We start from the raw sequence: 25,989 nt of genomic DNA on the forward strand, positions 1-25,989 counted from the left end.
GTTGGCAACCAACAGAATTTGGGTGATAAATGATAAATGATTACAGCTACGCCAGTTTCTAGCATGTATGAAAGATTACACATGGGTAAGTGCCAGTTCCAGCTCAGCTGGTTGAGTAACTTGACCAGTCGCTGAAGAATGAATGAGCTTTACCTCCAACTGTTGCTGAGAAACAAAGTGCTCTTGGACAAGACCCTTTATTAAAGGAACTTAAAAAACAACATTGGGAACATGTCAAAAACCAAGACCAAACACAAACCCTTTGGATTTTAAAGAATTTACGTCAAGAATTATACTGGTATGGTAGTGTAAACTGGCATGCATGTCTGGGTCTGGTGGAGATAGTAATTGGTCCATCAACACAAAACGTGCCTGCAACCTTGAAGGACCTTTGAAGATGACAAACCTTCAAAGCCACACGGTTTGCGGCAATAGCTGACGAGAGAGAGAGAGAGCACGGCTGGGAGAAAATGAAGACAAAGGAGGATTGGCGGCCCATTTGTGTAAAGGTTAGGTCGAGGGTAATGAATACCCAGCCTATATGGAGCTCCCAATGTCTGCTCCCCTCCAGCTGCCTATAAGCTCATTTGGAGTGACACTGAAGTAATGCTGGTGTCAAGGAAATACAGCAGAAGGGGAGCAAGAGAAGGAAAATGACAAAGCATCCATGTTCTCTACTTTAAGAGATAATCCCTTCTGCCATCGTGAAAATTAACCTGCACTTATCCATAATTACTTTCTGCCACTGTTTTCAATTGTTAAACACACAGTGCAACAAATACCTGCACAAAAGCGTTTCTAACGCTTACTGTTCTCCGTCTTTAATCATTTCATAAATGGAATTTGGAAGCAATTAATTCCTCCGAACCCCCCCCCCCCCCCCCCCCCCAAAAAAAAGCCCAGAAAACAAACATTTATTGACAGGGAATTAAAAAAACAAACAAAAGGTCCTTCGACTCTTCTTACATTGCCGAGCCTTACGTACCACCTCAAGTCCTTCAGTGTCAAATTTCAGAAATAATTTGTCTTTTGTGATGACACAGGGACATTCCATTGTGTTCGAAGACTTTAATTACCTCCGCCAAGGAGGTTATGTTTTCGGGCGCGTTGGTTTGTTTGTCTGTCTGTCTGTTTGTCAGCAGGATAACTCAAAAAGATTTGAACGGATTTTGATGAAATTTTGTGGAGTGATTGGAAATGACAAGAGGAACAAGTCATTAAATTTTAGTGATGATCCGGATCATGATCCGGATCCAGGAATTTTTTAAAGGATTCTTCACCATTGCGGGATATGGGGAATTTTGACATTCTAGTTTCTAACTCCACAAAAACAAGGCAGAAAGGCTTGAAAAAAAGTAGGGTGTAACATAGTCAAATGTTCTATCAAACAACAAAGTTTGGTAATGATCGGATCCGGATTCCGGATCTGGTGATCTAGAATATGCCAAAATATAGGGAAAATAGAAAATGTGTCAGTGTGAGGTGACAAATGAAGCTAGAGATGCACAACTAACACCAAATTGTAGTTGAATCTGTACTGATTCAGTAAGGTGTCATCAGATTTGATGTAGCTTCAAATGTTATGGAGCTAGATCCAGAAGAAAACCGCCATTACCGAAAAATCGTTTTTATACAATAACCTTTGAACTAATAAAGACATAAAAGTGATTCCAAGTTCTTGTGGTATGTTTTCATGGTCAAGGATGTCAAATATAAAGGAAAGAAAAGGGTATGTATCATAGTTTTGGTTGTAACACTGAATTGTTGAATAGATCACTGTGCCAAGGAGGGAATCTCTTTAGGGTCAGTGACCCTATGGCCTTGTTTAGAGAAGTGTTTCATAAATGTTAAAAAAATTCATATATTTGCAGTTTAGTTGAATAATAAGTTGAATTTTGTCTCTTATTTGTTTTTGTCTATAAGCACATGCCATATCAATATCAGTGCTCAGATGACAGTAGCTTCTGGGAAACGTGCAAGTTGCAATAAACTGTGATGCCAAGCGCTAAGGATACATGCTATCCAGTCACAGCAGATGAAACTTTTTTTTACTACCGAGCAAACATCATTGTTAGACTTTTTTAGGTTCAGTGATTCCACGGCGTGTAGATGTTATGGCGTCAGTGACCCCATGGCCTTGGCAGAGGTTTGCACTCTCTGAGTGCTTCTAATTGAATATGTATTTGGTGTTTCACCTATGGAGTTATATATATTTATTTCAAACACTTAATGTTTTGTTTATGTTTTTCTACAGTAAAATATCTGTTTTACACTGTAAGTTGAGCTCAGGTGCAGAAACGTACCCGTAGAGTATTTATCTGGCTGCTGTTGTCAAAGAAATCCCAGACCTGTGGGCCGAGCTCTGGCCACATATCCGCGAGCTCCTTCAACATGGCCAAAGCGTGGAACGTGCTGTTTGCCTGAAACAACAGCGAATAAACAAATGTCACACATCACACCACTTTCACCTTTATAATGAGCAGGAATCAAACCCGTTGAGCCTTGTGTGCTCACTCTGAAACGTTCCAGGCATGAAAGCACACCACATGTACACATCTTGGTAAATCCCGAAGAAACTCATCCCACCGTAACACTTCCACCTCCCGTGGTGACAAATGTAAATGGGGTTATTTACCCCTGTGCAAGACTTGTAAACAATCTGACTAAGTCTGGTGTGTAGGAGGCCTCCTGCGCCTGCACTGCGCTGCTCGCTGTGAAGTCGGCAGATTTTTCTTGCGCTCATTATCCCCGCTCGGTATTCTCAAAGTAATATCCTCACTGCTTGCACGGTGTTTGTGTTGCATCAAAATGATGTTAATATCTCGGAAAAATGTCACAAAAATCAAACACTGCAAATTCTGTGTGGAATTTTTCCCCCTTCGAAGAACATTCACACTGATTTTTGTCATTCTAAAAATGCAAACTGTCCAAACATCAAGACCTTGAACAAAAAAACATCTACACAACATTCAACATGATTAAGATTCCTCTCTTGACTTACCTCTTTCACAATGAGGTGAGCAGCTGGTGTGTCCGGAGCATAGAGGACTTTCCCAAGCACTAAAGGCCTGAAGACACTCCAAACAGCAGGTGAGGTCTCCAACATGCTGACAAGACCCTGACAAAATGTACCTGGGGAGGAAAAGCAAAGAGGGATGATGAAAAGAAAAGACAATATCACTTGACAATGTTGGACATCACTAGAATTTGCACAAACACCATCAACAAACCTAAATAGATTGAAGATATGCGGCTGTTCAGATACATCCCACCTCAAATCAAATTGTCAAGTTCACAGCATCAGCAAAATAATTTATCGGCCAATCTACAATGGGTCGTGATTGTGGTTTTTCAACAGGGCTGCCACCAAATAACACGTAGGAGTTGGCCAACCAATATGTAGACATGGGTTTGATTCCAAGTCACTGTATCTTTGGACTAAACACTTCATCTGCACTGTCAACTGACAAGGTACCAACCTTGAAATACAGTCATCTAAAGGTCTCCTGGATAAAAATTCTAAATATTGTTTGACGTCAGGATTTCTGACAACAGAAAAAGAAGAATTCAGGGGTTTGGAATTGAACGTGTTTAGATTCGTGATACACTAAGGCAGTGATTCCCAACTATAAAAATATTAGAATCTGCTCCAACTCTGAAAATCTACTGGGGACCATTAAAAGCTTTCATCACAAATTAGGTTGGCACAAGAGACTATATATATATTACTCAGTAATACACAAACATCTTGGGTATGAGCTCCAACACATACATTAAAAAACCCCAAAACAAAACAAGAGCAATCAGAGAATTCTGACGTCTGCCAATCTGGATCACCTCCAAACTTCAGTGGAGACTTCCATGCCCTAATGTCTATCTGTGGTGCAAATGTGGTGTGAATCCATGGAATAGTTTTTAAGCAATATTTCAAAGCCTATAAGATTCAAGGGGAATCTTGATCCAGAATCCGGGTCCAGTTCTGGATCACCTCCAAAACTGAGTGGAGTCTTCCATACCCTAATATCTATCTATGGTGTAAATTTGATAAAAATCTGTGAAGCAGTTTTGACATAATCCTTCAAAGCTAAGTAAAGTGATATCTTGATCCAGAATCCGGCTTCAGATCCAGATCACCTCCAAATTTTAAAGGAGTCTTCCATGGCCTAATGTCTATCTGTGGTGAAAATTTGGTGTGAATCCATGGAGTAGTTTTGAAGCAATACTTCAAAGCCTATAAAGAGAAATCTTGATCCAGAATCCGGGTCCAGTTCTGGATCACCTCCAAAACTGAGTGGAGTCTTCCATACCCTAATATCTATCTATGGTGTAAATTTGATAAGAATCTGTGAAGCAGTTTTGACATAATCCTTCAAAGATAAGTAAAGTGATATCTTGATCCAGAATCTGGCTTCAGATCCAGATCACCTCCAGATTTTAAAGGAGTCTTCCATGGCCTAATATCTCTCTGTGGTGAAAATTTGGTGAGAATCCGTGAAGCAATTTTGACGTAATCCTTCAAAGCCTATATAAACTGAATCTTGATCCAGAATCTGGATCCAGATCACCTCCAGAATTTAATGGATTCTTTCATGGCCTAATGTCTATCTGTGGTGAAAATTTCGTCAAAATCCGTGCAGCAGTTTTGACGTAATCCTGTTAACAAACAAATAAACGCTGATGATTTTGGCAGACATAACAAACAAACAGGAACAAAAAAAAAAAAAAAACAATGCCTTCACTGGTTCCACCTGTTTTCAGATATATGCCAAATTTTAAAGGTCGGACCAAACATACTCACAATATTTGGTTAACAGAATTTTTGGGTAATACTGCTAACAAGCTAATACAAAATGACTATATTTGAAAAGAATGCAAATCCATATACTAACAGCCGAGTGGCCTCTGTGTATGTGTGAGTGCATGGGCTCAGTCATGGAGAAACTGATATTTTACATTCGGTATGAGTATGTATTTGGGTCAGGGATGAATGCCACAAAAACGGAAAGTTGGTAGAACAAATATTTTTGGAGAAATTAGGGATAATATCTAACAAGAGCAAACAATGAACGCTGATTCAATTCAGGACTCACATGCCATTCCAGCAGGGGGCAGTAAATCATCTATACATTAAAAGCCAAGTGGCATCTGAGTACGTTCATACACGCGTGCGTGTGTTTAACTTTGATCATGGACAAACTGGGGAGAGCTGACATTTGCTGTTTGGTATGCTTATGTATTTTGGGTCAAAGATGAATGCTGCCAAAATAGAACGTTGATAGGACCAATATTTTTGAGAAACTACAGATACTAGCTAACAACACTGAGCAATGGACATTGATAATTACATTCTGGGCTCACACACCATTCCACCAGGGGGCGGTAAATCATCTATATATTAAAATTGAAGTGGCGTCTTTGTCCGTGTTTGTGTGCGTGAGTGCATTTAGTCAGTTATTTAGTCAGTTCAATGTAAGTACATAATATAGTAAGTATATAATATAATAATTAATATATAATAATTGAAAATACATTAAAAAATACATGGATGAAACAAGATACACTTATTTCCACTGTAGTCCATTTAAAAATCAAATGACAAAAAAGAAGTCATAATAAGTGTGTATATGATAAGAACCTAAACAATTTATAAATGCATTAAGTGAATAAATTATGATTTAAAAAGTATGTAGGAAATAAAAAGGATGAGTTCTTCCTCTAAACACTGTTGAGATCTAAGGTTCTAAAAACATTCTGGATTGACACACCATTCCAAATCATCAAACTTTGCATAATTTATTACCACCCTTGAAAAATGTCTGCAACCTATTTTATAAACACGACCCAATCTAGAGCCCATGGATCCCCACGGGCAACACGTGAGTTGATGTTTAATTTAGAAAAACTAATTTAAAATGAAGAGAAATGTAAATACAGACAAGGAAAGCACATGAACAGATAGCAGAAAAGAGCAAATACGTTGTATAAATGAAGACGTCTGTGAGTAAATAAGAAAAAGCTTCTGTACGGCAGTAAAAAAAAAAAGAAAAAAAAAAAAGCCGGCGTGCTCAGCAGCAGCAGGAGGATCATTACTAATTCAACTTATCTGCTGACGTGAACGTTGGCCGATTGGAGGCAGCGCGGGGCGGGGGGGGGGGGGGTACTGAATAGGTTATGTAAGGACCTGTGCTGAAGGATGGAGTCTGAGTAGATGGAAAAGCAGGTTATTTGTGCCTGAGCATGAATCTTGCAGCGTGGGATTTCATCAGACAATCGATCAAACAGCGTTACGTTTTCCCAATTTGGTGAGTGGTCTGCCAGTCAATACCACCATCTGCCTTTTTGATCGGTTACTACAGCAACTGTCCGTCTTGATGGCAACACCTGTCATGAACCCCCCCCAGCTCCCTGTCAGGACCATAACAAAACCCCGACCCTCTGACTTCCACTCATCTGACGGCTGCCGCTGAGATTTTAGCAGCCATTTTCAGTACAATTAAATGTTCGCCTTTTGGCGTTCTGGCCAGATTTGCCAGGTGCTCCTGGGAGGTCTGTGTGTGCAGAGATAATGGCCGACCCTTAGTCCGAGTTCGGCCAGCTGTTCACTCCGCACAGATGCTACTTCCTGCACAACATTTTTAAGACCGGCTGTGCATGGCTCACAGAGCTGCTACGGTCCTGTGAAAACAGCCTTTATCTGCTGTTTGAAATTTGTAAAAGCTTTTCTTCTCACGAGGAAGAAGTCATCCTCTACGTGCACGATGAAAAGTCTTTCCGATTGGGATGTAGTGATGCATAGCGCAAGACGGAGAAGATTACTTTGAAATGTAATCAGTTACCGATTACAAATTACAATACAATAGGAATACTTTGGATTACTTACAAAGTCATCAGAAAACTTTCAAACTACTTCAAAAACATTGATGCAATTTATAGGATTTTTTTTTTTGTTCAATCGATCGATAGATAGAGCAAGAGAGAGAGAGTTGTTGTTGGTATTTATTGTGTTGTTCTTTTGATGTGTTAAAAGAACAGAATTATATGTTCATTTTTTTTTTTCAATAAACAACAGTTGGCAATAAAATAACAGTGCGTCTGCGACAGGAGACAATTTTGTTATCATGAATGAGGCTTGATGTTTTATTAAAGTGGGAGAGGCTGACGAAAAAAATACATGTATTCAAATTAAATGGATAAAATGGAAGTAATAATAATAATAACAATAATAATAATAATAATAATAACAAGAGCAATTAGAGATTTCTGACGTCCACCAAGGGTTGACGAGGACTCAAAATAAAAGATATGTGATTCACATCATGATCTGGATTCCACAACACAATGCAATAATTCCATATTGATCCAGAATGGCCTGGCTGATCAAAATGTTGCAATCTGATCTTTAATTCACAAGCTAAAATTAGTGTCTTCCTGATATTGGTTTTACATTGTGATGTCCTATCTTTCTGCTGCAGAACCTGCATATTGATCGGGATCACTCCCAACAAAACCTGGGCCAGAATCTAAATCTGGATCTGGATCATCTCCAAAACTCAGTGGAGTCTTTCATGCCTTACTATCTATCTATGTTGCAAATTTAGTGAGAATCTGTGGAGTAGTTTTGATTAAATTCTTAAAAATCTACAAAGTGATATCTTGATCCAGAATCTGGATCTTTATCTAGATCACCTTCCAAATTTAATGTGTGGTGAAAATCTGGTGAAAGGTTAAGCAGTTTTGGTGTAATCCTTCAAAAGCCTATACAAAGTGAAATCTTGATCCAAAATCTTGATCCGGATCACCTCCAAAAATGATCTATCTGTGGTATGCTGTAGTTTTGACATAATTCTGCTAACAAAGAGACAAATAAATAAATAAACACAGATGAATTTATTATGTCCTTGGCAAATGTAATAATAACATTATTAACATTTTTAACAAACAACATAATTGTTGATGGTTATGTATTTGATTTCAAAATACCATTGCATGTGAAACTTTCTTTATCAAATGATGGTGATAAGAGTTTTAAAAAATACCACTTTTTGTTACTTAAAAGATAAGAGGTGCTCAATAACCTTATGTCTTTAAACAGTTCACCTACACTTTAATATGATCTCATTTGGGGAAAATAGTTTGTCGACTTGTGTATGAAGCTGATTTCAAGATTATTCTTTAATCCGTGTCAAACACATTGATGGAATGCGTGTATTGGATTTTTGTCGTACTATTTGCCACAGCCACCAGATGGCGCGTTTTATGCAAAAAAAGTATCTGATGGTTTTCGACTTCACTTGTGAATCTTTACGTTGCTCATGGCAACACCTTTCCCAAGATGGCGGACAAAAATATTGCAGGAATGAGCCCGTCTGCACTAGTCATTTGTAACCTCGATGTTAATGCTGACAGTATTGTATGACGAGAGTATGTAACAGGATCAATGCTCATCAAGAACTTACAACATAAGACCCTTTGGCTGCTCCCTTGTTTTCACTCGGGGTCGCCACAGCAGATTCAAGGTGGAATTGCGTGTTGAATTGGCACAAATTTTACACCGGATGCCCTTCCTGATGCAACTCACATTACATGGAGAAAAGTGGCAGGGGTGGGGTTTGAACTGGAAAACCTCCGCACTAACCACTTGGCCACCGCATCAAGAAACTACAACACTGGGAATTTGTCATCAATACATTTATAACTTAGCAAGAACAGTTTTTTCCTCTGAAAAATAAAGTGTCTAACACGTGTACAGTGCACTGAACCGTGATCCCTGTGAGCTGACTTTGCTATTACCCACCTGCAGGAACTGTAACAGTAGTCAATCCTATGCTGGAAGAAAAAGCCATTAGGGCCTGTAAATATGAAGTGAACCGATTCATCAACTGAGAGGATCTGCACAAATGATGACAGAGTACACAGATACGCTTAATGTAAAGGCTTCTCAGAGGGCGCGATGGAGTCAAGGCATGTACTGCTTCTAATACGAGCTGATTTCACTATACACTTACAGAGAAAACAACACAGAATTTAAGGAAACGGAGTGAGAAGTAACACTGAAAAATACATTGAAAATAACTGCCTGGAACTTATGTGGCCTTGGTACTGCATCACCAGTTTTGCTGGTGATGGATTTCTGACTGTGTCTTCACAACTCTGCGTTCACATTGGGATAATTGTATCTGAGTGTGAACCCGCATAGTTAAATCCATCATAGCTGGCCTAGTATACTACACAAGTATAGCGAGTGCCCTCCTGAAGAGAGTCTCTGACCTCATTGCTGAAAAAACTGGCATTCATCAGGACGGTTTGCTGGCTTCCATTCTGTTCAGTGTTGGGGAAGGTCATGGAGCCGAGTGATCTGGGTGCTTTTGTCTGAGGAAATGTTCACTGACATCAGCTTTGAAGACAATGATGATCTTTGTTGGGTCACGGTCACTCATGACTATTCCAAGATCCTTTAAAACGATGCCGGTGTCCCAACTGACCAGGGTGGGACCAGGTCTGAGAATGTCAGATTCCTGTTCTTTGCTACTACTGTTCTTAGAGACTTGCTCGTCTGTTGCTCAGTAGCAGTGACCAGCAAATTGGGGCCAGCATTGAATTAGATCGGGGTGCCCAAATTCGGTCCTCAAATCCGGTCCTTAGCAGGTTTTTAATGAGCCTTTCATTGGATTCACATGTGTTGGAGCAGGGAGACAACTAAGAGTGTCAGGAAGGTAGATCTTGAAGACCGAACTTGGGCACCCCTGAATTAGATGCTCACTTAGTGGTGGAATGCCCCTGTATATTTGTTTGAGCATGGGATGTGAGAACAATGATGAGATGACATCCCCCACATCTCAAGGACTGTCCTGATTGTAGGAGTGTCTAGGCTTGTAATTTTGGTGGTTCAAGACTTTTGAGACCTTGTGCTTTCTGTCTTGGCTTGGATGGTAACCAGTGACAAGGCAATGACTAGATGTGTTTGGTACAAGGTCTCATTGCAGGATCTTTGGGTACACCTTGAATGACCATGGATCAAACAAATTAAACATTATATGAAACTCATCACTTGTCTTGTGAGGGAATGTCTGCTATGACATTTTGGTCAATTGGCGCAATTCTCTGCGAGATCAAGCATGGAGGTGCCTCAGTGTTGAGGACCCCAGCAACTACAGAAGACCATTGCACACCCATGGTTCAACTGGCTGCAGCAAATAGAATGGATCAGTTGGCTAACTGGGTGGTTGTCATTTATAAACCAATGTGGTTTCGAAGTGTGGCAACATGAAGCATCAGGACGTCCTCCCAGACCTGACCCAACCATTAATTCTAGTGAATTGCTTCCAAGATTGGTTGGGGAGTACTGCGCTAAGTGAAGGAATTATCTTAGAGCAGGGGTGGCCAAGTACGGTCCTCGAGAGCCACATTCCTGATACTCTTAGTTGTCTCCCTGCTCCAACACACCTGAATCCAATGAAAGGCTCATTAAAAGTCTGCTAACGAGTCTTTCATTGGATTCAGGTGTGTTGGAGCAGGGAGACAACTAAGAGTGCCAGGAAAGTGGTTCTTGAGGACCGAACTTGGCCACCCCTGTCTTAGAGTCTTGTTCACTGTTAAGGAAACACTTAAATGGGAGATTGAAAGATGGATGGGGTTAACACCCACAGTAAACCAGGTGTGGCTTTGGGCTGTCATGATAAATTTACTTGTGGTCATACTAGGAATCATCACATGTCACCAATGAATTTTCTTCGCAGGGTGAACTGAATTCACTCAGGTTGATGAGTACTAACATCCAAAAGATCAACGCATTACCCTTCTTCACACCTGGTTTGGGTATCTGAAGTAGGGAAGCCCCTTGGAGGATTTCCAGGTGTGTCCATGCTGGAGGAACTGGCTCAGGAGCAGGACATAACGACACCCGTAGTTAGCCTGATAGTTTAGCAACCCAGTCATGTATGGATGGATGTACAACTTGTCAATTACAGGCAAAGGGCACAAGAAAATTTCAACAAATTCCAACACAATGCATTTACGGGGATGTTTCTGTTTTTCTCTCTTCATGCACTGGCTGCATTGTTAGAATAAACAATTCAGAAGCCACCAAATGTTTCAATTTCTTAAAATATAGATTTGAGAGGCATTATTCAACTTTGGAGTCAAATGCTCGATGCTGAAAGCCTCATTTACTTCCGAATGGCTAATTGCCATTCCACGTTAGTTAATAATAACACATTATAATTGGTGCCACTGCTATATACTAGCAAATTTCTATTCCTACAAGAAATTTGATTTACATAAAATATTACTGGGAAAAAATATCTCTGGGAATGTTGGATGTTAAAATTGGGGAACTAATTAAATTTGGTACAGCTCTAGAGTCTTATTCGGCAGTTAATTATCACTTCCAATAACACTGTGGGATGTGATTTTTGCTCACTGTCACAAACTCAAAAACTAGTCCACATATCTTGCTGGGGAAAATACAATGGCACACACACACACACACACACACAAAAAGAATCTTACACATAACTTGGAAAAAACTGGTGCATCAAATCTAACACATAATTCACAGAGCTCCATATAGCTGGAATGTTTCAAGCTCCATTTCATTATTTCACAGATTAGAACATTTATTTCATCTCTCTCCTTCTGATCCAATATTTTGGTCTCCATTTTTAGACTTCAAGCCGCATCAGATTATAACACTCCAACCTTCTCCGGAATTCTGTTCTGTTCTTTTTGGTGACACATCTTGATTACTAAACAGCAAGAACAAAGAATGAGGGAATCTGTGCTTTCAGCCAGCTTTAGCCACAGCATAATAACTGCTTGGAGCCTCAAGTCACCTCCTCAACTTACCTGGCAAATTTAATCAATTTGAGTTGTGCTCTGGAGATGGGCTCCGTTCAGTGCTACAGTAAGACTAATGCTGGTACAACACACACTTATATCTCATATATATATATATATCTCATATATACAAGGGCACACACACACAACAGACGATTACTTGATGCTTGTATCTCATATTTGTGGCATTCCGTCCAATGCACAGAATCCCACAGGCACAATGACATCAGATATATGCATTCAGACATGCACATAAGAACATTGTACTATCAAGCCTATAGCATGGAATGGATCAGTCAAGGCAGTACAGGTTTGTTTGGCACAATGTGAAAAGGAATACATCTTCAAATGATAGACATTATGCTGTCCCATTGGTTGCAGATATCCAGGAAATGGATATCTGTCTATCTATCGATCTATCTATTGATAGCCAAGCGATGTCTGTGAGTGTGTATGCGTGCTCGCATACATGTGTATAGCTCTGATTACGGAGAAACTGGGGAGAGCTGACATTTGGTGTTTGGTATACTTATGTATTTTGGGTCAAGGATGAACATTGCGAAAACAGGAAGTTGATAGGACTAATACATCAGGATTTTAGCCAACAACAACCCCGCGACCCGAACCCAGAAAAGGGGTTGAAGATGAGTGAGTGAGTGCGTGAGCTAACAAAAATGAACAATGGACATGGATAATTAAATTCTGGACTCACATGCCATACCAGCAGGGGACGGTAAATCATCGATATATTAAAAGCAAAGTGACATCTGCATACATGTGTGTGTGTGTGTGTGTGTGTGTGTGTGTGTGTGTGTGTGTGTGTGTGTGTGTGTGTGTGTGTGTCCGTGAGTGATTTTATTTAGTAAGTTCAATGTATGTGCATAATATAATTGTAGACTCTTTCTCTCCGATTGGTCTGTCTGAGTTATTTTCATTAGTTACTTCATCCAAACCATCAACATGTCTATTAGACCCCATTCCAACCAGGCTGCTCAAGGAAGCCCTACCATTAATTAATGCTTCGATCTTAAATATGATCAATCTATCTTTGTTAGTTGGCTATGTACCACAGGCTTTTAAGGTGGCAGTAATTAAACCATTACTTAAAAAGCCATCACTTGACCCAGCTATCTTAGCTAATTATAGGCCAATCTCCAACCTTCCTTTTCTCTCAAAAATTCTTGAAAGGGTAGTTGTAAAACAGCTAACTGATCATCTGCAGAGGAATGGTCTATTTGAAGAGTTTCAGTCAGGTTTTAGAATTCATCATAGTACAGAAACAGCATTAGTGAAGGTTACAAATGATCTTCTTATGGCCTCAGACAGTGGACTCATCTCTGTGCTTGTTCTGTTAGACCTCAGTGCTGCTTTTGATACTGTTGACCATAAAATGTTATTACAAAGATTAGAGCATGCCATAGGTATTAAAGGCACTGCGCTGCGGTGGTTTGAATCATATTTATCTAATAGATTACAATTTGTTCATGTAAATGGGGAATCTTCTTCACAGACTAAGGTTAATTATGGAGTTCCACAAAGTTCTGTGCTAGGACCAATTTTATTCACTTTATACATGCTTCCCTTAGGCAGTATTATTAGACGGCATTGCTTAAATTTTCATTGTTACGCAGATGATACCCAGCTTTATCTATCCATGAAGCCAGAGGACACACACCCATTAGCTAAACTGCAGGATTGTCTTACAGACATAAAGACATGGATGACCTCTAATTTCCTACTTTTAAACTCAGATAAAACTGAAGTTATTGTACTTGGCCCCATAAATCTTAGAAACATGGTGTCTAACCAGATCCTTACTCTGGATGGCATTACCCTGACCTCTAGTAATACTGTGAGAAATCTTGGAGTCATTTTTGATCAGGATATGTCATTCAATGTGCATATTAAACAAATATGTAGGACTGCTTTTTTGCATTTACGCAATATCTCTAAAATTAGAAAGGTCTTGTCTCAGAGTGATGCTGAAAAACTAATTCATGCATTTATTTCCTCTAGGCTGGACTATTGTAATTCATTATTATCAGGTTGTCCTAAAAGTTCCCTGAAAAGCCTTCAGTTAATTCAAAATGCTGCAGCTAGAGTACTAACGGGGACTAGAAGGAGAGAGCATATCTCACCCATATTGGCCTCTCTTCATTGGCTTCCTGTTAATTCTAGAATAGAATTTAAAATTCTTCTTCTTACTTACAAGGTTTTGAATAATCAGGTCCCATCTTATCTTAGGGACCTCATAGTACCATATCACTCCAATAGAGCGCTTCGCTCTCAGACTGCAGGCTTACTTGTAGTTCCTAGGGTTTGTAAGAGTAGAATGGGAGGCAGAGCCTTCAGCTTTCAGGCTCCTCTCCTGTGGAACCAGCTCCCAATTCAGATTAGGGAGACAGACACCCTCTCTACTTTTAAGATTAGGCTTAAAACTTTCCTTTTTGCTAAAGCTTATAGTTAGGGCTGGATCAGGTGACCCTGAACCATCCCTTAGTTATGCTGCTATAGACTTAGACTGCTGGGGGGTTCCCATGATGCACTGAGTGTTTCTTTCTCTTTTTGCTCTGTATGCACCACTCTGCATTTAATCATTAGTGATTGATCTCTGCTCCCCTCCACAGCATGTCTTTTTCCTGGTTCTCTCCCTCAGCCCCAACCAGTCCCAGCAGAAGACTGCCCCTTCCTGAGCCTGGTTCTGCTGGAGGTTTCTTCCTGTTAAAAGGGAGTTTTTCCTTCCCACTGTCGCCAAGTGCTTGCTCACAGGGGGTCCTTTTGACCGTTGGGGTTTTTACGTAATTACTGTATGGCCTTTTGATTGATTAAATTCATTAAAAATACATTAACAACACAAGAAAGTGAAATCACTTATTTCCATTGTGGCCCATTTAAAAATCAAATGACAAAATTGAAGTATTAAAATAACAATAATAAGAACGTGTGTATATGATAAGAACCTAAACAATTTATACACTCAACAAAAATATAAACGCAACACTTTTGGTTTTGCTCCCATTTTGTATGAGATGAACTCAAAGATCTATAACTTTTTCCACATACACAATATCACCATTTCCCTCAAATATTGTTCACAAACCAGTCTAAATCTGTGATAGTGAGCACTTCTCCTTTGCTGAGATAATCCATCCCACCTCACAGGTGTGCCATATCAAGATGCTGATTAGACACCATGATTAGTGCACAGGTGTGCCTTAGACTGCCCACAATAAAAGGCCACTCTGAAAGATGCAGTTTTGTTTTATTGGGGGGGGATACCAGTCAGTATCTGGTGTGACCACCATTTGCCTCATGCAGTGCAACACATCTCCTTCGCATAGAGTTGATCAGGTTGTCAATTGTGGCCTGTGGAATGTTGGTCCATTCCTCTTCAATGGCTGTGCGAAGTTGCTGGATATTGGCAGGAACTGGTACACGCTGTCGTATACGCTGGTCCAGAGCATCCCAAACATGCTCAGTGGGTGACATGTCCGGCGAGTATGCCGGCCATGCAAGAAGTGGGACATTTTCAGCTTCCAAGAATTGTGTACAGATCCTTGCAACATGGGGCCATGCATTATCCTGCTGCAACATGAGGTGATGTTCTTGGATGTATGGCACAACAATGGGCCTCAGGATCTCGTCACGGTATCTCTGTGCATTCAAAATGCCATCAATAAAATGCACCTGTGTTCTTCGTCCATAACAGATGCCTGCCCATACCATATCCCCACAGCCACCATGGGCCACTTGAGCCACAACATTGACATCAGAAAACCGCTCACCCACACGACGCCACACACGCTGTCTGCCATCTGCCCTGAACAGTGTGAACCAGGATTCATCTGTGAAGAGAACACCTCTCCAACGTGCCAAACACCAGCGAATGTGAGCATTTGCCGGTCGGTTACGACGACGAACTGGAGTCAGGTCGAGACCCCGATGAGGACGATGAGCATGCAGATGAGCTTCCCTGAGACGGTTTCTGACAGTTTGTGCAGAAATTCTTTGGTTATGCAAAACCGATTGTTTCAGCAGCTGTCCGAGTGACTGGTCTCAGACGATCTTGGAGGTGAACATGCTGGATGTGGAGGTCCTGGGCTGGTGTGGTTACACGTGGTCTGCGGTTGTGAGGCTGGTTGGATGTAGTGCCAAATTCTCTGAAACGCCTTTGGAGACGGCTTATGGTAGAGAAATGAACATTCAATACACGAGCAACAGCTCTGGTTGACATTCCTGCTGTCAGCATGCCAATTGCACGCTCCCTCAAATCTTGCGACATCTGTGGCATTGTGCTGTGTGATAAAACTGCACCTTTCAGAGTGGCCTTTTATTGTTGGCAGTCTAAGGCACACCTGTGCACTAATCATGGTGTCTAATCAGCATCTTGATATGGCACACCTGTGAGGTGGGATGGATTATCTCAGCAAAGGAGAAGTGCTCACTATCACAGATTTAGACTGGTTTGTGAACAATATTTGAGGGAAATGGTGATATTGTGTATGTGGAAAAAGTTTCATCTCATACAAAATGGGAGCAAAACCAAAAGTGTTGCGTTTATATTTTTGTTGAGTGTAAATACATTAAGACATTAAAAATTACGTAATTAACAAGAAATAAAAAGGTTGAGTTCTTCCTCTACTGAGGTCTAAGGTTCTAAAAACATTATGGACTGACACGCCATTTCAAATCATTATTAGCAACTTTGCATAATTTATTACCACCCTTGAAAAATGTCAGCTACCTATTTTATAAACACTACCCAGTCCATGCGCTAGTGTGTGTGCATATATATATATATATATATATATATATATATATATATATATATATATATATATATATATACAAATACATCAATAAATATAAAATATATATACACACACACCCAAAAGCTTAGACACATTTTCTCATTTAATTGAATGGAAAAGATTGTCTGAACATTTACATTTGTTTAATCATTTATTTATTTGACCAATTTCCACCAAAAATCATTCATCTAAAAAGACTAAACTCTGGGATTTTATTGAGTTATTTGAGTTATTTAGTGTACTGCCACTCATGTGATTATAATGTGTGTTATTAAAGGTTCCATTTTTTTCTTTTTTCTTTTTTTTACACATTTATCTATAATGACAAAAAATAAATGTACATGTTAGCTAATTGGAAACTTTTATTGTAAATATTACTGCTTATAATGTGAGCTTGAAGTCTGTGTGTGTGTGTGTGTGTGTGTGCACGCGCAATTTGAGAAGATATTACATATTTTGATAAATGCTTAAAAATTTAGATGAATGTTTAATTTTTTTTTCAACAAAGTCTACTTAAACCGTTACACATTTTGCTCAACATTTAGTTCAATATTTAGCTTAAGATTTAAGGAGATGTTCACTCAGTGTTAATATTTTTAATGAAACAATTGTCTAAATTGTTGTCAAAGTATTTGTTAAAAGCTTCTGCTGACATTGTGGGTAAATGTGGAAAACTTGAACTATTAATAGGAACACACATTAGGGAACAAACAAAAAATATTCTCATACAAATCAAGTAAAGTAAGTAAATATGGGCTTTCCAGCAGTCCATGACAAAGTCAAATAAACTTAAATGAATGTCACTGAAGAAGAAGAAGCTCCTGTTGATAATACAAATATTCATCCAGATGTAGAAATAAAACATGCTATTAATTCATTATTCACAGTAATCCTCACTGGAACATTTCAGTGACAGCACAAGCGTTTTGGTTGAAGTTATTTGAAGAGATCAATACAAGATGCAAAGTGTTACCAAGACTGTAGGTGCAACCTCCGTCGACTTTCAAAACAGTTACAAGTCATATCACAGCAATGGCTTAAATAACCTACGTCTATCTCTAGGCAAAAAAAATTGTACAATTTGACAACACGTTATTCAAAAACGTGCACCATAAACTACATAAGTACCTCAAAACGTGTTTGCACAATAAATTCAACTTTAAAACAGAACAAGTAATTGTTTCTGACGCTAAAACGCTCAAGAATTATTTCTTATTCACGCTAATGGAGTGGGATGATCTGACATGTTTACTTGGTCGCTGCTTAGTGTCACAGAAGAACAGTTATAGTTCCGACGTTGCTGTGTAATGACTCAGAAGTTTGGCTTTGCTGTCTTAAATTAATTGGGACTGGAACATGGGCGAGCTGCTTTCAGAACCCCAGTGTTGGCCTTTGTGACTGCTGCTTTACTCTCCCTTTGAGTGTACTTTTACACTTACAATGGAGATGTAATTGGCCATTATGCAGATACACTCTGCATTCTACATTCATTTAACTGTACATAGACCTACACAATAAAATGTCAGAGTGAATCCAAAACAGCCATTAGCACACTAACGGAGATGTTAGCTTTTTTTTTTTTTTTTTTTCCTGGATAATACAATGTTTTTGCTAATTTGCACTGGCACAAGCATGCAATTCCACTTTCCAGTGTACATTTATTCCCAGGGAACAGAGGTGTCTTATTAAAACCTAATTTTGTGCACTTTTCTACAAGAAATGGATATTTAATGAAACAAAACCGGGTGGCCTCTCATGAAGACATGACTGGAAGAAGTTGCAATGAAGAATTTTGTGCAACAAGCAATGAAATGTGTTTGGATTTAAATGGGTCAAGTTTTTAGCAAGTGGCTGTCAGGTGTTTTTAAAAAAAAAGATATTCAACTTTGTAGCAAAAAATAAGACATTCATGTAATTTTCATCTCGTTTTCAGCAATCTTACAACTTATGAGCACTTTAAGGAGTGCTTATGTCATAACTACTTAACATTATTAAAGTAAAGTAAAACAACAGCTTTATAAAATAGGTGCATCTAAAAATGTTACAATCATATTAATATAGTGGACAAATGATGATTCATGTTGATGTGTCATTGAGTCAACATAGAAAAGTCAATCAACATAGAAACCCAAATGTTAGATCAGCATAGACATTCACTGTCAAACAATCTAATATTCTATGTATAAATGTTAAATTCAATAAGTGGACATGTCTCCTGCTTTGTGTAAATGAATATATAAATACACTTTCCATGGTGAAGGATCAAAATACACGTCAGGAGCTGAACAATAGTATTTCTTCATTACATCAATGTCATATACTAACATTGTTAAAACTTTGGGAGATGGACGGTGGAGCAACGTTGATATATTGAGATTGACGTTGCTACACAATATAATCAAAATCATTGATACAAATGTGGCTGTGCCCACTGGGAATCTTCATATGTACAATACATTTGAATGTATTTCAGAGTTTGGTCATTAATTATACCTGCTTGTTTATTTTTATACCACTGCCATATTTTCTGAACTATATGTTGCACTGGAGTATAAGTGGCACTTTTTTTGTGTATTATCAGCTCTTTAATCTGGGATTTTTGTCCATCGATGTCATGTGGAGCAAACAATCATTTGTTGTGATTTGGCGCTATACAAGAAAAAAGTTGATTGATTGATTGATGTACATTTTTATCACTGCCATTTCTCCTTTTTATTAGAGTTTATTTTGTCAAGTACTTGGACTGGGAATTCTTGGAAAAAGTGTTTCCAGCTGCCTGGAAAATACATTTTTGCCTGTAAAATACATTGCCCAAGGGTCATTTTCTGGTCAGGCTGGGTTTTGAAATAATCAAAAATGCAATATAAAATTCAGGAAATTTCCAGATATATCTAAATGTGTTCATGGGATCATAACAATTTCAATCAATGCATTTATTTAAAAAAATAATATAAAATTGGATCACACAAATTTTAATACCATGCATTTCTAATGAAATCGAGAGTAATGAGCATAGTCAACAAGATTTTTGAGTTTTGGTGAATCCAAGTTTCATCCAATGTGGCTATCTATTCTGTTTATACATTGGACATCACTGGGTGCACAAGAAACAAAATAAGCATGAATAATGCATGAATATGGATACTACCATGTGTTGTTGTGTGCCGAAGGCTCATCTTTATGCCAAGGAACACATCGCATCTAAACTCTCAATGTTTCCAGAAGTCTGTTTAACCTTTAAGTTTGCATCAAATGTATATGTTTGCACATTTCTCTCAGAACATTGGTGTTGAAGAACACAATGAACCTTCTCAAACTGGGCATGGTAACATTTTTGCCTAAATGACATAGCAGATGACAAGAGTAACTTTCAGTACATGTTGAACACTTTTCTGCATATTTTAACTGCTGGAGGGCAAAACGAACTCTGTACAGAGTGAACACAGACCGAGAGAATATTCACTGGAAGTTACTTGAACAATGTCTATAATGGTTGTATTTTTTTTTTTTGTAAGTTTATGGCAAAAATCTGCCCTGCAGGTTCTTTCTTGGTAAATAGTTCAGACTCCTCAGTGGAACTGGAAGGTTGTGCCAACTTATATATACCACACAGACAGCTGCTTAATTAAAATATATTTATAATTATGATACGTACCTAAAATGGGTGAAAATGTAATCCTCTAATCCACTTCATGGACCTTGAATACATGCAGTCACCATTCTGCATGTTCCAGTTCCTTAATGCCGACGGCTATAAAATATCTACTTGCCAAGTCTTGTGCATCTATGCATTGTTTTGAAAGCACACAACCGCAATGCATTCACTGTATCCCGTGATGCTATAATATGCATGAATAAGTAAAACACAGCAATAAAGTGTGACGGTGCCGCTTTAAAATTATGGCACTTACCAGAATTGTTATTGCTAATGGAATTTAAGTTGATGTTGGCCATTTGTTGGGCTGATGGTGTGCTGTGGGTCACACGGGTGGAATTGAAGTCTTTCAGCTTCCCGCACAGCAGCATACTGACACTGCCAATGGCGTCCTCTTGGAAATTCAACAAGCTAACAGCCTCGAAGACCCCGGTGCTTTGCAGCCTTTGAATCTGGATCCAAGGAATTAAAAGACTGTGTGATTTCACAGTATTCCATAAATGTGGATTCATGGTCATATCCCTGCATGACAACACAAACCTCTCGAAGCAGTGGTAGCATATTTTCACTGGTATTCCTCAACAGTACAAGCATCTCAGCAGGATTTTGACCCAAAGCCAAAGGTAGCTATTGGAGGGAATGATAAATTGATTTAACAATGATTCCAACAGGTATGGCAAAACTGGGTAGGAAAAAGCCCCAAGAAACAAAAAAAACAATTCCTACTTTAGGGTAAGATTATAGACAATCCTTTTCAGCATTTATATGAGGACATTTGGAGTCAATGTACAACAAACAATTAAAATGTGGATGATTCCATTTGCCAGATGCTTACATTCAGTTATGGTATGGTATGTATTTGTTCTCTAAAAAATGTTACATTAAAATATATATATATATATATATATATATATATATATATATATATATATATATATATTACAAAAGATAAAGTATTAAAATGCACTTATTTCCAAAATTGTGCTAAAAAAAATGAGACCTTTGGGGAATTTCAGGTGGTTTTGGTCTCAAAACGTTATGTCCGGTGGCCAGTAATACAGCTTAAGAATAAAATCATCAAATGGTGTTTGTCATGTAAAAGTACAAATGAGCAAAGTCACATAAAACCAGCTTGTTTTTAAAACAATATAATAATATTTCTTTATATCTTAAGAAATATCGAAATAATTACCTCCGACAGAAGCTTGATAGTGGTTGTACACACAGGATATTCACATTTTATATCTACAGTTTATTTTCATTATATTTATTTGTATTGTATTGCACAATGCATCAAATTTGTTTTATTTATTTATTTATTCATTTATTTTTACAAATTTACTTACATCTTATGAACTCTTTTTAAAGTTGTGTCAACCTGTATGTGTTCATGATAAAGAAACCTCTTAAAATGAAAAATAGTTCAACTGCATAATTTTTGTTTACTTTTTCTTGGATGGTGGATTTGAATATGATTTTCATAAACATGACAATTTATCTAAATCTGTGTCCGAGGGTGGGACGGTGATAAACCTTTCAATTTGTTCTTGTTATCACAGTGATTCAGCACCATCAGACTTTAAGTGTAGGAGCTTGATGTTATTTTTCCATCCATTTGCTTGAGGCGCTCACAAGCTTTTTTCCACCATATCTTGTCTGGGCTTTCCTTTTGATTTTATTTTTTTCTCCACCGTTGAATATGCCTGTGGCCTTAAATTGTTCAAATGCTCTGTGCTACGAATTTCCTCCCTTATAACTTATTAATTGGATTTTCTGTCCCATATTTTCTCACCGAGATAAAACTCAAAGTGCAGGCTTTCATCATGCCAAAGGACACCTGTGAGATTTAACAGATTTGAGAAAACATTGGTTCTAATAAATAATTCACACCTGATCGCCTGCATTCCAGCAAACTCATTCAATGTCAGAGTAGTGATGATTTTTTAAAAACTATTCTCTCTTAAATAAAAAAATAATAGAAATGTGAAGAAATAAAAAATCATTCATACTTTAAAAAGGGTTAGTCTTCCAATGTAATATGTTAAAACACAAGGACAAGCTAGTTTTTAAAAGCAATATATAGAAATTATGAACATTCTCTTATGTCATATTTTACGTAAATTACTGGCACACAAAATTCTTGCCTTTAAAATTTTGTTACTCCAAGTGCTGCCTGACATTTAAAGATGGGTGAAAATAGATGGGAGAAATGAAAGAAAAATAATGTGAAAACTAACCTTCTACAGTGATGTTTGTTTTTACTTTTTTTTAGCATTGATTTGTTGAGAATGCAGATCAATCCTCCCACACAGAAAATTTCAACAAAGCTCAAAAGCTCAAGAGGAAATTTCAGATATTGGAAAACCTCCTACACCAGCCAACCAGGGCATTTTACACTTGGAGATGGTCAGAATGCCACATCCAGTCATTTCTGACCTCACTGGCAATCTTTGCAACAGAAGAATCAATGGACAGTCGACTTTTCTCAGCATCACTCACAAAATATAGAAATAAATAGATAAGACAACAGTGAGACATCTGAATGGGCATACTCATTAAAAAAAAAATCATTCCAACAAATAATGAATATTGGTATTCTATCAGGAACAAATGGTGCACTGCATGCCATCATTTAACAAACAGATTCCTCTAAAAATCACATTATACAATTTCCTTATTTTAACAGAAGATTCTGGCATTTTTTTTTCCTCAGACAAAGTTGGGAAGACATGAAAAATGCAAAAACCTTGTGATTCTTTCATTACTTTGATATCTGTTTCATTGGAGACACTACCAACACAAGGTGGTTCATTTTTGTCTGGACAATTTAATTTCATTTGTCAACATACATCCATTCCTGTATTTAAGGCCTGCAAGACATTCGCAATAAATACATTGAGTTGGAGGCAATTTATTCTAAATATAAGGATTAAATCACATTTACAGCCAGTTTCTTGAGGGTTGGACACATGAACGTCTTAGACTTCAATGACATAGATCAATTAAAAATCCAATCAGTATGGTACTGTCTTGGTAAATCTGTCAAACAGGCACTTGTCAAAAATTGAGTGACCATGCTGGAAGGGACCACTAAATACTGGGTATTTGCTTTGGAGAGATATAAATAATACCAAAAGAGAAAGCAGAAAATGATATATTTGGGAATGCAAAACAGCGAGTTGGGTAAAGCTCCAGGGATCTGTGGTGGTATTCAAGTTTACGTGAATCCTCCAGAGGAATCTAATCCATCTGGCAGACGGGTATCATCCCAACAAACTGGGCAAAAGGATCTGTTGTCCCCCTCTGGAAATGACTGGGTGATCATTTGAACTGCAACAACGATAGTGGTATATTAAGTGAGGTTTCCACATTCAGGAATTGCCAAGATCTGTCAGCCAGACCACCAGGAAGAACTGTAGCTCTTGACTAATCTTCACCGTTTGGCTCAGATTATGTTGTCATTATCCTGCTCATCACCTCATCAGCTGATGCTGAGATAAAGATGTTCAACTGATCATCACCCTTCCAGTCCTACCTATCTCTTTAGAATTCAACATTATTTATAAGGGCAATGCCTTCGTTACCCTGCGTGCAAGAAAAGCAGTAAAGCAGAGTGTTGTAATTGGTCCTGTGTGTCTATAAACAACATATCCAATAACCTGATGGATGGATTTTCACTGAACCTGGTGGAATATTACTTGGGCAGTTATCTCGAGATGATGAACATTTTGAGAAGATCAGATTAAAGGTCTAGGTCAAAATCAACAAAAAGCATGGTGTGCAAAACATTTTTCTGCTGTATGTCTACAACCAATAGCACTGGAGAAATTATCTAATATTTATACTGATCAGCAAATTATTGGTGATTGATTGGTATGAATGGTGTCATGATGAAATCACAAGGAAGTCATTTTGGTTAATGATTAATTTCACGTTAATACAACATTCTCCATGTTCTCCGCTAAGACAGAGACATGGTGTTTTCTGACCACACTGTAGACATCTTTCAATTAGCACAAGCTTAATTTAAGATTCCTCATCAACATGAGTGAAACACAATTACCTTCTTGCATCTCATTTGATGAGTCGGTATCAAGGTTTGAAAGACGAGACGCTCGTCGCTCTTAATGTCATTCCAAGTTTACGTCACTTAAAATTACTCCTTGTTTGAAGCTCTGAGACAATGCAGCTGACGCAATTACCATGATAAAAATAAAAAGCAAATCTACACCACAACTTTGCGATTCAATGGCAGCTTGTTATTTTGATTGTCAAAGTAAACGGTCAGAGTGGCTGGGACAATATTTCTTAATTGTCCACTGTGTTGATATGTTGTGCTAATTGCAGTTATTCTAATCACATCAACAGGACTGCAGATTTTTTTTTTTTAGCGACTACTCTCATCGTGCAATTACAGATATGAAATGATACCTACTTGTTTATTTGTAGCATCAAGGAGACTTTGTGATGTCAGTGACACATTGTCCCTTCGACCACCCCACAGGGACACTGCATATAAAGGACAATAAGAACAAGGGGTCAGGCACTGTGTTGGAAAACATGGAGCTCATACAAAGTAACTAGATGACCTTCCTAGACCAGGTTCAGACAGTCCTCTGCTTACATTTTCCTTTTATGAAGGTATTTCCAAAGGTTCTTGGCCTCACCCAAAAAAACACAACAGGAGAAATATTGTTCTTGCATTATTTTTCAAACTCGTCTCTTAACTTTAATACAGTTGGTCCACCAGAGTTCAAGCTGCACTATCTTTTCCCAGAAAAAAGCTACATCTTGAGCCTCCAGATATTTTGTTTCCAAGTGAGGCTGATAACTTTTTGAAGCACCCTTGTATCTCTTTCTTGACATTATGAGAGGCCTATTTGATTTGTTTATTTCTCTTAAATTCTTTGTGCCTTTGACCCTGTTGTTTGGTTCCGATTGCTGACCTGTAATGCTGATGTTTGATTCCAATATCTCATCTTTCATTGGTGATCTTTGATCCTATGCCTTGGTCCCAATTGCTGACCGTTGATCCTGATCACACAAGTTTGATCCCTCGACTCGCCAGAGAGGATATGCTTTTCTCACAGCTCATCTATGATGCACTGACCCTTGAAACTGGAGTATCCGCAGAGTTAGGAAGTGATTGATGGTTATCTAGGATGTTATGAAGCAGCAAGTAACTGGGATTCAATCTTGTTGAAAATTACCCTTAACAAGTACATTGCCAAGTATGGAGGGCATTGTTTTACCCTGTAATGGGTTTTCAACCCTATGGGACTCAATCTGTGGTGTTGAGAAGGAGCAACATTAATATTTTGCAAATATAATCCATGAGGTTGAGTTGCTTACAAAGATAAGATATTAATTTGTTGAAGATTCAGTCAAGCTACATTTTAAGCAAAATAACATTCTGTTTTGCATGAAATTGTGCTTCTAGATGCTATTTATGCAAGCTAATACCTAGGAAATGTTCTTTTTAGACTTCAGGGGCATGTGGTAGTATTGACAGCTGTGAATTATGGGAATTGAGGGCACGCGTTCAGTGCTCTTACCTTTCCGGCTGAAGTGACCACCACCTGAGTCTTTTAATCAATCCGTGGTAAAAAACTAAAAAGGACAACACAAGTACCTTTGCCATTCATGCTGTGATATCCCTCCATCCTTGCTAGTGACCTTTTGTGCTCT

At 38.3% G+C, this 25,989-nt stretch overlaps 1 protein-coding gene across 1 annotated transcript in view; it reads right to left on the reverse strand.

Moving 5' to 3' along the window:
- Nucleotides 1-25,989, reverse strand: part of LOC117505392 (phospholipid-transporting ATPase ABCA1-like) — a 282,727-nt gene that overhangs the window by 235,506 nt on the left and 21,232 nt on the right. Inside the window, exons 6-10 of the mRNA XM_034165037.1 lie at nt 24,737-24,810; nt 20,842-20,928; nt 20,558-20,753; nt 3,002-3,132; nt 2,304-2,420 (exon numbers count right to left, since the gene is read on the reverse strand). Of these exons, the coding sequence (XP_034020928.1) occupies nt 2,304-2,420; nt 3,002-3,132; nt 20,558-20,753; nt 20,842-20,928; nt 24,737-24,810 (605 nt within the window). The remainder of the gene's footprint in view (nt 1-2,303; nt 2,421-3,001; nt 3,133-20,557; nt 20,754-20,841; nt 20,929-24,736; nt 24,811-25,989) is intronic.

The sequence above is a fragment of the Thalassophryne amazonica genome, chromosome 23 (assembly GCF_902500255.1).
Source record: "Thalassophryne amazonica chromosome 23, fThaAma1.1, whole genome shotgun sequence".
NCBI classification, from domain to species: domain Eukaryota; kingdom Metazoa; phylum Chordata; class Actinopteri; order Batrachoidiformes; family Batrachoididae; genus Thalassophryne; species Thalassophryne amazonica.